We start from the raw sequence: 17,453 nt of genomic DNA, 5'->3' as shown, positions 1-17,453 counted from the left end.
TCACGTGCCAAAACCACTTTCTGATTATGAGGCACGCCGTAGTGGAGGACTCCGGAAATTTTGACCACCTGGGGTTCTTTAACGTGCACCTAAATCTAAGTACACGGGTGTTTTCGCATTTCGCCCCCATCGAAATGCGGCCGCCGTGGCCGGGATTCGATCCCGCGACCTCGTGCTCAGCAGCCCAACACCATAGCCACTGAGCAACCATGGCGGGTATTTGAGAACTTCAAGTGCTGTATCCAAATCAAGTTGTGGCACAATTTCCACTCATTCTTTGCCTTACCCAAGATTATTCACGAACATGAAACCCCATTGTACTGGTCATGCTGTCTGCACAGAAGTTGGTTAAACTAAAATTGCATGCCAGCTTTTTTTTTTGCGTATGTCAAGTGACACGATCTGTGTTTTATCTGTTAATGTTGCTTGTTTCCATCTCCGAGCTCGGGTCTCTTGTTTCCCAACATTATGGAGCAGCACAAAAAAGCCCATGCAGTTTTTGAGTGATGCAGAAATTCAAGAGCTTCTTATGAACTACAATTTGAAGGACTGAAATATTTATTTATTTCAAATACTGTGGACCTTGTTGGTCCTGGCAGGAGGGGCACAGTCAATCATCTTACAAAACAAGAAATAGCAAGCACACTCATACAATATAGCAGTACTAAACAATACTGTTAATAAAAATACAATATTAATAATAATATTATTTTAATATTAATATTAATACAATAAGTACAATATTAACAATATAATCATATTGATAATGAAAGTTGTTAGATTCACAGTGATAGAAATAAAGAGGCCAAATTATTAATTAGCATAATTTTTAAGTTTTTCTCAAATATTGAAATCAAGAAATTTTGGGGAAATGTTCAGCAGCATACTGTCACCAGTAAACGTCATTTGTATGCTAAGCCTGCTAAGAATTGGATGCCTTTTGGGAAAACCTCTGGCACCCAGCAGGTGGAAATGTCCAGCATTCACAAAGGTGGAAGAAGGGTTGAAGAGAGGTGGCAGATTCACATTTCCCTGCTCACAAGTAGCCTCAAGCACAGGTTTTGGTGGGCACTATGACGACTGCTTGCAGTCTTTCCTTGCCCATTACCTCTGGTACCTGGCACTTCCATAGCCACTGCATTGTGCTGCTGAGCACGTAGTTGTGGGTTTAATTCCCAGCCACGGTGACCGCGATTCACTGCGGGGGAAAGGCAAAAAAACTATTGTATACTTAAATTTAAGTGCGCACTAAAGAACCCTTAGGGGTGAAAAATTATGCCAGAACTCCCCACTGCGGCATCTCTCAAACTCGCTCTGCAGCTTCTGGCACAGCCCCACAATTTAATTTTAATCTTAACCAGGGGTGCTACTCTGGACAGTGTCAAATTCCGCCACCTTGTATACTTTGATTGGCCCAGAAGGCTGCTATGGCCTCTCTTATTGGCCCAAAATGCCACCATTGCAGAATTTGGCAATGTGGCAGAATTTGACTATGCCCAGAATAAGATTCCTGGCACTTCCTGAGGAGTCTTGCCTGTGAAATGGTGCCCCTTCCCACTGGTGTTTGGCAGGAAGTGGACCACAATGCCAGCCTTCGCATGGAAATGGACATGGAGCTGGAGACGGCGCGCAGTCGGGCTGCCATGAGCAGCAGCTACCGGCAGCAGGTGGAGTCCCTGCAGAAGGAATTGGTGGCCCTGGGCGAGATGTACAAACGGCTGGAAGCACGCCTGCAGGCCAGTGAGCCCCGACCTCAGGCCGAAGCAGAGCTGAACCTGCTACAACAGGCAGCGCACAGCGAAGTGGCCAGTGAGGGCTTGAACGGTTCACTGGTTGTCTGGAATCAAGTTCTGTTTTGGTCACAGCGTTGTACATTTGTCAAACTCTTAAGGGGAGACGCTCCTCTAGAAAATATTTCTTTAATATTTGTACAAGAGATTTGAAATCCACCCACTTGGAAAGCATTTCAGACAGATTTCAAATATGTCATTAGTTTCTGTGTAGCTGCTATAGCTCTTGAGTTAAGTCCTGCACAGTGGCAAAATAGCGATTTTTACGGGCACTTTATTGTGTAATAAATTTTTGCAAAATGCATTGTGCTGTAGCTTATTTAGCTCTTTGTCGACCGCAAAGTACCAATATCTATTCAAACAGCGTGCACAATTGCTGAAGCTATAAAAAAAAATTGGGTCACTTCAACTAATCTTTTTTCACTATCACATGAACTTAACCTTGTGCACTTGCAATGGTCTTATACTAACGAAATTTGGCATGCATACTTTTGAAGATATGTACAGCGCTATTATCTACTTGAAATTGCAATATCTGCATGCAGTAAGTTGCAAAAGCACATGGTTATATTTCAGAGAATTGAGAAAAAAATAAGTTGAAATGTTCAATTTTTTTTTTTGCATAGTTTCAGTAATTGTACACACTGTTTGGCTAGATTTCGGCATTTTGCGATCTATGAAGAGCTAAAAAAGCTATAGCACGATGCTTTTTGTGAAAATTTATTACTTAAAGTGCCCATAAAGATGACTATATTTTGCCATTGTGCATCACATAACTCTAAAACTATAACAGTTACACAAAAAGTAGTGCCATGTTTGAAATCTGCATAGAAAACTCTATACTTGACTGAATTTTGAAACCTCTAATACAAGTAATAAAAAAAATTGTTTCGAAACACTGAGCTCCTTAAATTTGGCTCAGTGTCACCGAGGTCGCTGTTGTAACCCTTGAGCTTTCATAGACAGCAATGCATCTCTTGGGTCTTGCTAATGTTAGACCCAGGTGGAAACAAATGCTGGAAGCTGCTCTGAGCGACCTTGACACAGAAAATTAAAGGGACACTTAAGAGAAAAATAAGCTGACCTGTGTTAGTAAATTAAGCTTCTGTTATGCCCAAAAAGCCACTCTTACCATGAGAGGAGGCTTGGCAAGCCAGAAAAAGACTTGGAAGCAAAAGTCGAGTGATTACACCGCCTTAAAGTTTGTGTGCCAACTCACCATGATGTCATGGATTTCGACTGCGGTTGCTTGGACCTGGTCAATTGTTTATTGGTAAATATTGACTGCATGGTATTCTAAAGGAGCCAAAGATAGGACTTGGTAGGTTTCATGAACTTTTACTGCACCACAATGGCCCAAATGCAGGAAAATACTTTGAAATTTGCGACATCACACAAAGTGGCACTGGGGTCTCTAATTGAAATACTAAAAATTAATATCTTGCCTTCACTTTCTCTTTCAGTAATGAAATTCTTTCTGTAAAATTAATTAACAATAGTCTTTTAGAATAATACTTTATCAGTGTAAACTGATTTAGATTCCCTTTTAGCACCACTGCTTGAATAGCTGTAGTATACCTTCCTATAATGCAGTTGCCATATAATGCTCGTCCGAACAGCTTGGAAAATTCAGGAAACTTAAAACATGCAGCAAAACTGAAAACTGGGCGAGTTAGTACCGATTCGTACTTCAGGTTGCACTCGTGTTGTCGATGCCTTTCTTTCTGTCCGTGTTTATGGCACAGCATGAAGTAGGTACTTCAAATGGCATGCTCAATACTTCTTGCATTATCTGCCTTGGTAGCCTAGTAGCCAAGGAGTTCTGCTGCTTAGCACAAGGTCACAGGTTTGATTCCGAGCTGCCGTGGCTGCATTCCGATGGTGGTGGAATGCAAAAGCGCTTGCACTCTGTGCTTTGGGTGTGCGGTAGAAAACCAAAATTAATTCAAAGCTCTTCCCTACGGCGTTACTCATAACCCACTGTGCAGTTTTGGGATATCAAACTGCATTAGTAAAATTTAAATATAGGTAGTTGTGCTCTGCTGCAGCTTCATTAAATCCCCGCCACTCTTCTTTGAGCACTATGATACCACAAAGGTAGGCTGTAGTGATCAAACTGCTTTAAAAAGCACCCAAGCCAATTTCATTGGCTTTGCACAGAACACACTGATTTAGTAGAAGTCGCTTGGTGAACAATGGAAGCCAATTTCTAAGGGCTGTATGTAAATTCTGCAAGTTATTAAAAAAAACTTTCAAAAGAAGTTTGCATTCCTGTTTGTCGAAGTAACAACTCCACGTGTTAATCTACCCCTTTTACACATCCTACATAGGTTGGGGAGGCGACGTCACTATGTGCGAGCATACTCATTGGTTTTCTGCATGACGTCATCTGCAATCATTGCAAAACAACAGTGCCCAAATTTTTATTTCATGTGTACTAAATTCTTTGCCTGTAAAAACAGTAAAAACACAAAGGCATTAAACATAAAAGTGAAGCATGGTCAAGCTACAGTGGACACAGCAAATTCCTCTCTTACAGTGCATTGCAGCTTGCAGTGTGATAGGGAGAGGGAAACCTTGGAGGGTACCATTTTGGTTTTTGTGACTTTTCTGATACAAAATGTTTTTGAAAAATTTATGCAGAAGGACGTTTCTAGAGGAGGTTCCCCTTGATGAATGAGGCACTTTGCAATCGTTGATCCTTTCACTTCACTAATGCTTTACTTACTTGTCCATTGTTTGGCAAACAAAACAGAAATACTGAATCAGTTGCGTGATTAAATATGGTGATTGGTGATGTCGTTTGGAAAATGCATATTTCTAAGCATGTCAGAAAATACACACTCGGCAACGAAGGAGGTGAAGTCAATCGCTTATTAGACATACCTGCCCACTCCTCAAATACACTAGTGCCGTCGGAGCCTCCATCGAAAGGTGCTAAAGCAGAAATATAAATGCATTTGTCAAATTTCAGAGCATTTTATATGCTTAAATTATCACCTCACTGATTCAGTATCAAAAATGTTGCAGTCGTGGAACTTTGTTAGTAATGGTAGTTAATAGTAATAATATTAATATTGGATATAAGAAGGCAAAACGGGTGACTGACAGATTTTTCATTTTCTGCAAGGAGAGTTAAAGAAAGTTAACAAGTGATTTGTATGTGAAACGCCTTCACAAATGGCGTTATCGAACAACTCGTGTCATACAACCAACACCAGCTCGCTCTGATCTGATTAATTAATTCATTCATCATTTCCTCAGGCAATCAACTTGTAGACTAGTTTACAAAATGATGTAACCGAGCTGTGCCTAGGTAGCTCATTTTTTGCGCTTTCTCTTGTTGGTTGGACACTTCTTGTTGTTTGTGTGTGTGTGTCCCTGCTTTGGTTGTACCCTACCTGTAATGACCCTTATAGGGCAGGGGTTAAAGAACAGGATAAGGTCGTAGCAGGTCTGTCTCAAAAGTCAATGCAGTGAGTCAGCAAAAAAAAGTGGAAGAGGGTGCAGCAATGCTTGGACCAGGTTGACCTGTAGTACAAGCCAGGCTGCTGTATGACAAAGCAAATTTTTTATTTGTACACTTTTTGCGCAAGCCATGTTTAGTCTATGTCAAAATGGAGATTGAAAAATAGAACAAAGGAGGGTATGCACAGGTCCTTAAAAGCCTTGAAAACCCTTGAAATTCAAAAGTATGTTTTCAAGGCCCTTGAAAGTCCTGAAATTCTTTTCATCCCTTGAAAACCCTTGAATTTCTTCACCCTGCACAGCACGACTTTCTCCCATCTCCTTTCCACCCCTTCTCTGTCGAGGTTGGACTCATGTTTCAAGAGTGGAAGGGAGGCAGGAGAATGGCATGCGAGGCTGGCAATGCGGCGAAATCCAGCTGCATTGGGTGCGTGGCACGAAAGCGGGTGCAGCAGCTCTTTCTTTTTCATGCAGCCACGCTTTATGTTTGAAGTTAATCTGTGGCAGGTGCGAAGTTATCCCACTGCAGGCAATGCAACGGCTGCAAATTAAAGAAAATGCCTTTTTCATCGTATGGATACAAATATGAAGAACTTTATTAAAAGGATCCTGAGAAGCGCCGCATATTAGGGCGACACCATGGGCCGCTCCGACATGGGGACAGTTAGGCCTAACCTAACCACCACATTGCATGCTCCCTGGACAGCCCAAAGCCGGCGATGATATTCCAAGCTCTTGATGGCCAAGTTCTACTTCTGTTCAGTGATGTCCTTATTCTCTCGTAATGAGGGACTCCACCAGAGCATGTGTTCTAAATTCCGTTCTAACGTCGGAGAGCGGCTTCCAACCCTTAAGCTTGATGCCCTTTCTGATTGGCCTGTAAAGGAGTAGCTCGGATTTGCTAGCCGTGCAGCTCACTCCCGTGTTTCCCAGGTATGACTCGACTTCATCTAGTGTTGTCTGGAGGCCTGTTTCAACCTCCCCTTCGCTTCCTTTGGTGCACCAGATGGTTATATCATCTGCATAAAGCGTGTGACTGACCCCATCAATGGCAGAGAGCTTTTCCAAGAGACCCTTCATTGCTGTGTTCAAGAGAAGTGGAGATACCACTGCCCCTTGCGGCATGCCCCTTGCGGCATGCCCCTTGCGGCATGCCCCTTGCGGCGTGCCCCTTGCGGCGTGCCCATAGGTCCGAGCTCAAATGCCCCTGTCTTGAGATCACCAATCTTTAGTGTCACCTGTCTCCCCTTGAGAAAGGAGCTTATATGGCTACGAAAGGCAGCACCCATATTGAGCTCCGATATGGATGAAGGTGAGATCTGGCATAGAATCTCTGGTGCAGGAAAAACTGAGTTTAGTTGGGAATGCCGGGTCGGTAATTAAAGTTAGGTTGTGATTAGCTGCACTCTGCCATAGGTCGGCACTTTTGCGGGTATTCTGAGGGCACCCCATGCTCGATGCAGAGCATTGAAGTCCCCGGCTACGATTAGGGGGAAGTTCCTTGCTTTGCTGGCCACTTTCACGACAATCATTGCAAACCTCTGCCTGTGGTCAGCAGGCGTGCTGTATATATTGCGTATAAAGATACTGTGCTTGTTTAGACCCTCCGGTATAATTTCTAACAGGGAGAACTCCACTTTTCTAGAATTATCACTTAGGTCATGAGAGATGAAAGTGCTTCTATTGGTTACCAGAGTACTGATGCCCCTTTTTCCTTTACTCTGTGTCGTATACACTTTGTAGCTCAGTAAGGAGACCGGTCAGTAAGCATTCCTTGTAGAAGGATGACGTGTGGCTTTTCCTGATGCAATTGGATAAACTGCTCTAGGACGTTCCTCTTGCGCTGGAATCCCCTACAGCTCCATTGCCAGATTCTAATTCACTTACAGTTTGCCGCCATGATTAGACTTGGAAGTTAGTTGGTCATATAAGATGCTGCTAGATGCAACCGCTGTCTGCTCGGTCGAGGCGGAGCTTGGCTACTTTCCCTTATTAGGCTGTAGTGGTTGACTCATGTCAAACACTTGCATCTCAAGCTCGTCCTGTCTACTACTAAGTGATTCGAAACTTTCCACGAGACCATCAAGCGTGGCTTTGATTGCCCCAATTGTAATGCTAAGCGATTTAATGCCGTCTTTGATTTCGGACTTTGCTTTCATGGCAGAACTGCTAGGCTCTGGTTCCATTAGGGCTCTCTTTTTAGCAGTACATTCGCAGTGTGATTCCTCAGCTGGGACTTCTATGGGTGTTTCGCTCTCGAAATACTGAGGTGACGCGGGAGGTTGTGCTAAATTACGTTTAGTCGCGTTCCTTATATCTGCCATCTCGGCTTTGAGTTGCTCCACTGCCCTTTTATGCGTTGCATTCTCTTTCTCAAGCTGCGCTACCCTAGCATTACTATGCTCTGGAAGCGAACCCCCCCATTACCTCTTTGGGCTTTCCGTTGACTCGGTCCACCCGCGTGGGACCAGCTCCTTGCTTAGCTGGCTTCTAGGTGCTGACACTCGGCCTGTGGGACTGGAACAGAAGTGACCTCTGGCTCTGGATGTGCTCCTGGAACAGGATTGCCCTCTCGAGCGAGAGCGTGACCTGGAACCCTTGTGGCACCAGGAGGACGACCAGTCCCTTGAGCAAGCCCTGGATGAAGCTCTGTCCAAGCTTGGGCTGGTATCATCTGCCAGTGCCCGATAGCGGCTGCCTCTGGGCTCCCGACTCCTGGGCCTGTGTTGCTTGGTGATGGCAGACTTGAGAAGGGGAGTCTCCGCGTACAACGAATTGTGGGCTTCTCGGGGTACTACATTGCATCTAGCTCTTCTTCTTTGCCTGACGATGTATGGGACTTGAAATATCTGCTTTCAGTCCTTATCTGCAGTGAGATGACGGCCTCCACACTTCGGGGTACATCTGTGCTGATCATCCGGGTTACTGGCACCACAATCTCAGCAGATCCCGTCTTTCGGGGATGGGCAAACATCAGCTCTGTGGCCTAATTTTCCACATGCGTAACAAACGTCGGTCTGCCTGCGGTATAGGAAACACTTGACCAGGCTGGGACCACATTTCACATAGTCTGGCACCTTGAATCTGTCAAAGAGGACTATGACCGTGCTTGTATTTAATTCTTCTCAACTCTATAGCAGTTGGATTCTTCGACTGGATAGTAAGCTTTGTGAGCTCGTCTTGGGCTATGGTGGGATCGATATTCCGGATCACCCCTTGCACTTATTGCTTGGAGCAGCTACATAGGCACTGACTTCATAGCTTGCACTGCCGCTGATGGTAGGTTCCACCCTGGCGTAAGCCCTGGCATTTCTCTCTGAAGGCGTACTTGCCATCATGATGTGTTGGACCATATTTGGGCAAATGACATCCTCTTCTACAACCATGGGTGTTAGCCCTGACGCCGCAATGAAGGCCTGGGCTATCTTGAAACGTCCCATCTTCCTGATATCCAGGCCACCCCGAGGTCAAATGATGACTCTAATATGTTCCCTTGAAAGCCGAGGGCGCCTTGACGCCACCGTGAGCTGCTTCTTGACGTTGGTTAAAGCCGTACCCTTGCTTCTGCCACGTAGCGCATTGGGGGGCTGATTACCCTGTCCGGACTGGTTTGCTGGTGCCGATTTCCACTTTGAAAGTGCCATAGTCCATCCTATGCTTTGCTAATCTCTGGGAACTATATCCTCCCCTTCAACAGTGATTTGCATCACCATAGCCATCTTCAGTCAGTTGAAAAACTCCGTACAGGCATTCTCGCCGAGCCCCCTATGAGCGGGTAGGTCTAGCTGGCGTTAGACCTAGTGCCGCCGCCGCGTGGTCGGGCAGAAAAGACCTTGTGAATTCGGGAAAAGTCCACCCACCGTTGAAAATTTGGCGTCGATTGTTTCTGTTTGATGTTAGGCATCAAATGTGCTACTTTTGTCCAGGATTAGAGGTGATTTCACGGCCAAAAACGTTTGAAAAAGTGGAAGCCTATGTTTCCACATCTGCGCTGCTTGGCACTTCTTCCTCGTCTTTTCTCATCATGAAATTTGTTTATTTTTCCAGTTGCGTGATGATGCACAAAGTTTTACAGCCCCTTTTGTGTAAGAAAAATACATTGGCGGCTGTACTTATTTGCATAAAAGAAATTTAATATAACGAAGTGCCAATTTTACCCACTTCGTTATCTCTAAGTCTAGCTATAGAGTTTTAAAAACGTTATAGAAACAGATTGCTACTTGCGATGCCGCCGTGCACCCTTTAAATAGCCTTGACAGGGCCTTGAAAATCCTAGAATATCCTTGAATTTCTGTCTCTGAGACCTGTACGAACCCTGCAAAGGATCAGTGTCAAATTTCTTATAAAATTGGGCAAGAATGGTGCAGCAATTCATCAACTCTTGCAAAGGACCTATCAAAAGGCTGGCTTAAAGAAAAGAAGTGTTTGAGTGGGTCCAGTGTTTTCGGGAAGGCCATGAAAACCCCAAGGGTGATGCAAAATCAGGATGCACCTCCGCAGCACGTACCTCTAAAGATGAAAACATTAATTGTGTGAGTTCTGTTGTGCTCAGTGACTGCTGAGTGACTATTAGAACGGTATCAGAAGCACTTGGGTTGTGAAATTTGTCCATTCACTGGATTTTGGCTCTAAAATTTAGAAATGGAAAAGGTTTGCACCAAGATGGCACTGAAACATGTGCTGACTCCCGAGCAAAAATTGCGTCGAATGTTGCATTGATTGGAAAACTTCAGGCAGCAGTGATAATTGTGAACAGTTGTCTCCAACGATGAAGCTTGCATTTACGAATATATCGTTGAGCTTAAGTTGCAGAACAAGAAGTGGAAAGAAAGTTGAGCCAAGGACAAGATAAGCACAGAAGAACAAAGCAGAAACCAGTCATGTTTATCATGGTTTTTGACAGCCATGGAATTATGCACCATGAATTTGCGCCTGAAAGTCAGACTATCAGTGCATCTCTCTACGTGAAGGTCCTAAAGCATCTGAAAGATTGTGTGCACCGCATGTGACCAAATTCTTCAAAGGAGGGCTGTTGGAATCTCCACTACGATAATAGAGTGCTTTAGTTTGGCGCTTTTACGCTCTGCTCAGCAGCTAAGCGAAGCGGAAGCACGAATGAACATGCGCCCACCGCTTACAAGCTGCCTGAGTGAAGCGGGCTGCGCAGCTTCTTGGCTAGCGTTGGCGTCGGAAAGGATTGGATTCGATGCAGAATACAAGCTCGCTGGCTATCGCGTGGCATTCCCCAAGATGGCACTTTATTTTCCACTGGATAAAGTGGACCGCTAACACATTTACAAGCGCACGTCTAGATGCTTCATCAACAAAAAAGTAATATATATATGTTTTACTTTATATAAGTTATCAATGGGTGTTTTTATTTTCTTTCGTTACCCTGAATTTGGTCAGAGGGCGCTGCAACTACGAAAGGTCCGTAGAATGTGAAATATGGGCTGGACTAGTTTTGAAGTGAGGGAAGCTCGCAGTAAAATTGAGTATGAAGAACGGCTGAGGAATATGGAAGAATGTAAATGGGCTGGGAGAGTTGAGGTATCTGTACAGAAAAAACATTGATCCACAGTGGACGAAAAGAACTAGGAAGCTTACCAGCAAGTATGCGGCCTGTAGGGTGGGCAACGCAACAACAAAGGTCAAGCGGAAAGTCAGAGAAGCTGAATTAATCTCATGGGTGGCGGCAATGGAAAAGAAACCTGCCATGAGTAACTACTTAAGAGGAAAAAACGAAATCAGGAAAGGAACCATTAATGATAACTCAAAGGGAAGCTCATTACTTTTCGAAGCGAGATCGGGATGCTTTAGAACGCGCACCTATAAAGCGAGATATAAGAAGGAAGAAGAAGCATGTGCTTGCTGCGGTAAAGCTAGGGAAACGACGGAGCATGTTTTATTAGAATGTGAAGATGTCTACCCAGCGGTCGATTTAGGCACCGCTGGCCTCTTTGAAGCCCTTGGGTTCAGCGGGAGCAGTGGTAAACAAGCATGTCCGCAGTAGACATTAGTAAGAGGCGATTGGAGGATTGGTGGAAGAAAAGTAGGGAAACAACAAAAGACGGAGACGTACAAAAGCACAGTTCGCAATAGGGGATCAGAAAATTTGGTTGTGGGAGTTCATAGTTTTTTCTTATTTAGCCTAGGCAGGACATTAGGCAGTATAATAACAAGAGCTTGGTGGCGCAACCCACCGTCCCGTTTCAAAGGGGACGCTCATAACATCCATCCATCCTCCACTACGCTATGCTAAACATGAAACTAAAACGTGAAAGTCGCCCGCTGCTCCGCTGTGGCTTAGCGGGCAACTCAGAGTGGAGCGTACCGTAAAGATGCTCAACTAAAACACTCTAATACCCCTGCGCACTCTACAACTCTACATTGATAGTGTACGAATTCTTGGCACACTCACCAGATTTAGCCTCCTGCGAATTTTTTTCGTTCCCAAAATACAAACTCGTGCTCCGGGTTAATGAATGCGACAACAATTTGAAAGGAAATGGCGTTGCTGATGCAGCACTTAATAGAAGAAGACTTCCCTGGGTGCTTCTAGCCATGGAAGGAAGGGTGTAACCAGTGTATTGTCTCTAATGGGGAGTATCTTGAAAGTGGCCTCAATAATGTATCCTAAAGTTTGTAGAATAATTTTTTTAACATACTGCACAAACTCTTGACACAGAGCTCTATGTGATTTAACGAGAGAGAAAATGTGCCTTAGAGTGTTGTACTGCAGAGTAGCACATTGAATTCTTAATTGTTTCACTTTTGTAAGGGACTGTAGTTTGCTTTCACTACAATACTTCTTTACCTAATCTTGAGACCTTTCATGAACTAGCACTGAACATAAGTTGCTTGGTAACTAAAGGTCTACCGCAATGAACTCAATCCTCCAGCAGATGGGCTGTGTGGTCTTCACATTTATTTCACATTCACTGTGGGCATGACAATGCAGTCATCAGAATTTTGATATCTGAGGGGGAAAGAAGAGAAAGACTGTGAGGAATCTTGTGTTTTGTGCCTGTTTTTGTTGCACAGTGTGTTGTCTGACGCCAGCTCAGCAACCTGAAGCAGGCAGGCATAAGCGAGCCATGTGATGCCATGTCAAGGAATAACAATTTTTGTTGTGTCTGTGCAATGGGAGTCTGTGGGAGACCTTGACAGAAACTGCTCTTTCAGTAAAATTGGGTGATGTGGCACAAAACATTGTGGAAAAGTGCAGCACATCCACTGTAGTTAACAGGTTGAAGAGCGGTGCTGGGCCAAACATTGTCTTTTTCCTCAGTGCTTCATTTCCAAAAACATGGCTGTAACCTTGTTCTTGAAATGGTAAATATTTGTGCATCTCATGTGATTTGTGTGTGCACACGTGTGTGTGAGAGAGGAAGGAAGGAGGATGTCTGGTACATTTGTGTAGATTTCACAATTATTTTGTGTGCACTTCATGCTGTGTGCATAACATACAACCACCACTTTTTTGATAACCATTGCCACTCTGCTTTGGCATGTATGGCTGCAAGAAATTTTTGCCCAGCATTATTTTTGAAAGTGATCTTGTAGTTAAAGGGACACTAAAGGCAAATACTAAGTTGACATAGACTTTTTAAATACCATTCCAGAAACCTCGCAACGCTCGTTTCGCACTGAGAAAAGAGTTAGTTTACGAGAAAACTGCATCTGAAGGGTCCGAGTGCTTTTTTCGAAATTCAAATCTCCTTCCACCTACCCGGGGGAGTGGTGACATTGCATACGCCATCGCCACCCTTTTCTGCCGTCGGTGAGTAAAACGGCGCCCAACAGACGACGGCACCGAGCCAAGACAGAGGGGCGGATTCGCCAATGCAGCTGCTTTTTGGTCATATGGCGTAGACCGTTTGGGCATCCCACGACATCACATGGAAGTTGAATTCTCTGCTACTTGCAATTTGTGCAAGTTTCGCAAGCCTGCAAAAGCAGCTCAGTGCTACTTGATCAGGGAAGTATTGAAACGCGAAAGCATGGGCAGCGCAGAGTCGAGCGAAAGCGAAACCTTTTGACCGCCTGCGTCCTTGTCAACGACAATTTCAATAATTTTTTTTTTTCTAAACACGAAATAGAACTGGACAAGTAGCATTTTATTTCATCTTATAGTACAATATGAAGATGTTTTTTGCAACGAGTAGATGAGTAGTAGTGACAGAATTTAACTCGGGAGCGCTTTCGTCATCAGGCAAGTGCTTGAATGACCCCGGGGAGTCTCTAATCATGATTATTAAGGCTCTGTTCACAATAATATTGATGCCTTAGAGATTATCGAGCACTAATCTATCACTTCAGCTTGACTTAGTATTTTACTTTAGTGTCCCTTTAAGCCTTTGAAATGAAATTCCAGGGGACCTCACCAACAGGGAAGCTGAACTGTCTATATACTGCTTTTCAGGCATAAAGCACCAGCTGGAAACCAAACAGAACCAGGTGGAATCACTAAGCTGCCAGGTGAAGGAACTCCAGGCAACTCTCTCAAGCAGGGTACGGAAGTTATTGTACAACAATCAGTGTCGTAGCTAGGTTTCCTGGCACTAGGGGCCCATAGGTCTTCTGTCACCCCCCTCTCCGGGTGTAGCCGGCGGAAAGAGGGGTGCCTTCAGAAGTATATGACACCCCCCCCCCTCACTGGCCCCTTGCACCCGGGGCCCACGGCCCCCCCTGTTGCTACGCCCCTGACAACAATCATTGTTACACCCCTGTTCAGTTAGGTGACATAATTGTCTTCCTTTCTTTTTGTTTAGGACACTAATGTTGGTGACCTCAAGGAGCAGCTTGAACGCATGGAAGCCATCCACAAAGAGCAGCTCCAGGTCAGTGCTGTGAATTTTCAGTAATTTCTATTGTGTGTGTCTTCTCACAATACAATTTCACGCTGCAGAAGTGCCTTTAACATTTAATTACATTTGATGCAGCATCTCCTGCTGAAATATTTGTCTGTCAGGAACGTTCTAGTCGGCAGGGATGGAGTTTTGCAAGATGTTCATTTTCAGTGACAACCACCTATCCATGTGTTGGGGCCATTTAGCCCTAGAAGCCAAGCTTAAGTAATCTGTTTCGGCGTCTGTGTCTTTGGAGTGTAGGTTTGGAGGCACGTTGTAAGTTGGCTGCAGGAAAACTAAAATCCTTTGTGCTATACTCTTACAATGCATTACGAATGTTTTATATAAGGCTTACGTGTTTGCGTAATACTTGGACTAGCTAAAAATGACTTGAACTGACTTTCATTTTATGAGGCAGTCAGGAAAGAAAGCCATGCTGTCAGCTGAATAAGTAAGTCGGATGGTCTGTCGTTATACATTTTAGAGCTCACTTGTATGCTCTATTGGTAAATCTGCATCAATTAATGGCAAAACATGCGTGTAATGTTAAAAATATAATGTGCACGTGCACCACATCAAGTTACTGGGTTGGTAGTGCGGCATGCTGACAAACGAGCTGCTTGCTTTCGTGAAACTTCTTTACCAGAAATATCCAGTGGCAACCGTAATCGTCATCAGATTTGCACTCAGGGTACTCTATATTCTGCACAATCACACCATACAAAATCAGATTTTTTCGGCCTCAAAACGAACACCGAGGATGTAAAGTTTCGGTTTTAGTCTACCGTAGTTGCTGTTTGGCGGTCTTATAAAGGGTCGGAGAATATGCAAGTGGCGTAAGTTGCATTCGCGGCAATGATGTTCACGATGTGACTTGCGCAGATCCGAGTCCGAAAATTTTAAGAAACCGTTTCTTTGGCATTCAAAACATCGTTTGCCATTTTCCATTGACTTTATGGGACAGCCCTAACGATCGAGCTTGTGCAAACTATTGGTCGGCAACACTGGTAGGAGAGCCACTGAACACCTTCTTTTCCGTTTATGCCTTTCATAAATGTCATATTTTTTCTTTCTTCTCGCCAACTTATGTGGAATACTGGCAAACATGCAATGACCAACAAAGTAACTTTGCATTCATTCTGTGGTACCCTGCTATGCCAACTGAATGACACCAAAAATTTTAAAGAATAACTGATGGCACTAAGCTAACGTTTCTTGTATGTTGTTCTCACAGTCAGTATTTCGTGTTCATTGTGCACGAATGCATCTAATTGGCTAACTTTATGAACTTACCTAGTCGATGAGATGTCAATGAAAAAGTTCAATGTTGAAACATGAGTGATAACTGCATTTAAAGTGACCTAGTATTTGCATCATCCAATATCCTTATCCAGTAAATGAGGTAATTAATTTTAGCTAATTAAACATAACTATTAGTTGCTTGTGCACAGCGGAAAAAAAAAGCTCTCGACTAACATTAGCAAGAGCCTATCATCATACAATGGGTGTTGTTCTCGCAAATCCCTTAGTTATTTTTATTTTTTTTTTCTTGGCCACATTTAGTTGGCACATCGAGTATGCAAGTTAATAGTGGTTTCCGAGGAACGAATATGGGTTTCTTTTGCCGGGTGTACGACATCTTTTTTCTTTATTGAACTTTCCTCCACCTTGCGGGCTTCCACAGGACTGATACGTCATAACCCAATGGTGTTCTGCAGAGTCTAATGAAGAACATCTTGATTTGTCTCTATTTCACTCATGTTGAGCATTAAATTACCTAGCATGCACCAAAACGCAAATGTTCTGCTTCAAAACAAACAATTCCTGCTCTAGAGCTGCTCCAGTGTGCCAAATTTTCTGCTCCCGGAGCTGCTCCAAAGCTCCCTTGGCCGCTTCGAACCCCGAGTCAAAGTGGCCATCATGGTTAAACCTTCCCATACATCTAAGGAAGAGAGGAGCCACCAGTCAAGCCAACAAATTATAACTTAATTCACAAGAATGTCCCATCACTTAGGTCTGCCTCTGCAGCGTAGCTGTACCACTGACATCATATGTCAGAAACTAGCTAAGCAGAAGCTAATCATGAGTAAACGATAGAGAGGTGGGGAGGAGTCCTGTTTTACTTTGAGGCAATGTCTGTTCATGCGTGTCCGTGAGAAAGACAATTTGCGAATTGTGCCATAAGTAAGTGTGATCATCTCAAACAGCCTTTAGGCTGATTCTAAAAGGCCTCAACATCTTACGTGTCTGGGAATCACTTTTCCAGTCACGAGTTGCTCAGAAAAGGACTTCTTCAGGAATTGTTTTTCTTCTTTCGGCAAGCTGAATGTTTGGATCGGTTCCACCACTAGTAGTTCCACTATCCAAACTTCCAGCCAGTTGGACAAAAGTACTCTTGGTAGTCATTGCAATATTTTGATGAAGGTTAAGTATGTCCTTTTAATACAGTAATACAGTCTACTTATTGCATGCCCTGAAATTCAACCTCTCATGTTGCACATTTTAGCAGAAAAATAATTATCTCAATAAAGAGTTGACCAGAAATGCTTGATCATTGTTGCTTCCTTCTGTCTACACAGAGCAAGGAGAGCCGAATCAATGCCCTGATCAGTGTGTGCCAGAGAATGGAAGCACATTTGGTTGAAGCTCGCTACTGCACGGAGCAGAAACGAGAATCAAGTTCAGAAGGTGAGTGGCATGCTGTTTTGTAAATGAGTTGGCTATTATGTGTAAAGAAGATCAATGAGCACGCATTTGAAGTTGAAGACCAAGGTAGTAACGAGTGAATAGGACACTGCAACAGAGTGAACAATGTCCTGTTTACTCTCTTTCACCCCCTCCTTGTTTTCACATTCGTACTCATCCATACATATATTTGTCATAAGCACGCCCATAGATATTGGTAGAAAGAAGATTGTGATCACATCTATGCAAAGGAAACACAAGGAGGATGCCTCCAACGGGCCAGCAAAGGGCCTCCTGCATAGTATCTACAAGACCCACTGGCATATTAACGCGGCACGAGAACAACAATAAATTACATGCACGTGCTCTGCACCACTGTGAGTAGGCAACAGTGCTATTGGTGTTATCACACGGTGTCGGCGTGTTGGCTTGGCGTAAACTATCAGAATTGAATTTTAACGTTGGCTTCCTGACTGCAGTCTAACTAAGCCAAACCACTGCCACCACCATGGAAGGGACTGCACTTGGATCCATACCCCGCTACTACAGTTGTCAGTCTAGCCCATATGTCCGGTCTCACCGTTAAGGTCCACGTGCGTGATCATAGTCACTGCGAGGTTCCTACGATGTCTTGTCACCAGCTACTCCGTCAGCTGCT

The 17,453-nt window shown here is 44.0% G+C and overlaps 1 protein-coding gene across 2 annotated transcripts in view; it reads left to right on the top strand.

Moving 5' to 3' along the window:
* Positions 1 to 17,453, top strand: part of Tsc1 (tuberous sclerosis 1 protein hamartin) — a 125,298-nt gene that overhangs the window by 105,109 nt on the left and 2,736 nt on the right. For both annotated transcript variants that reach the window (XM_065451127.1, XM_065451128.1), the window contains exons 17-20: positions 1,572 to 1,809; positions 13,684 to 13,772; positions 14,033 to 14,101; positions 16,690 to 16,798. In XM_065451127.1, coding sequence (XP_065307199.1) covers positions 1,572 to 1,809; positions 13,684 to 13,772; positions 14,033 to 14,101; positions 16,690 to 16,798 — 505 coding nt within the window. The remainder of the gene's footprint in view (positions 1 to 1,571; positions 1,810 to 13,683; positions 13,773 to 14,032; positions 14,102 to 16,689; positions 16,799 to 17,453) is intronic.

Source organism: Dermacentor albipictus, chromosome 5, assembly GCF_038994185.2.
Source record: "Dermacentor albipictus isolate Rhodes 1998 colony chromosome 5, USDA_Dalb.pri_finalv2, whole genome shotgun sequence".
Classification (NCBI taxonomy): Eukaryota; Metazoa; Arthropoda; class Arachnida; order Ixodida; family Ixodidae; genus Dermacentor; species Dermacentor albipictus.
This window is presented reverse-complemented; position numbering and strand designations above follow the sequence as displayed.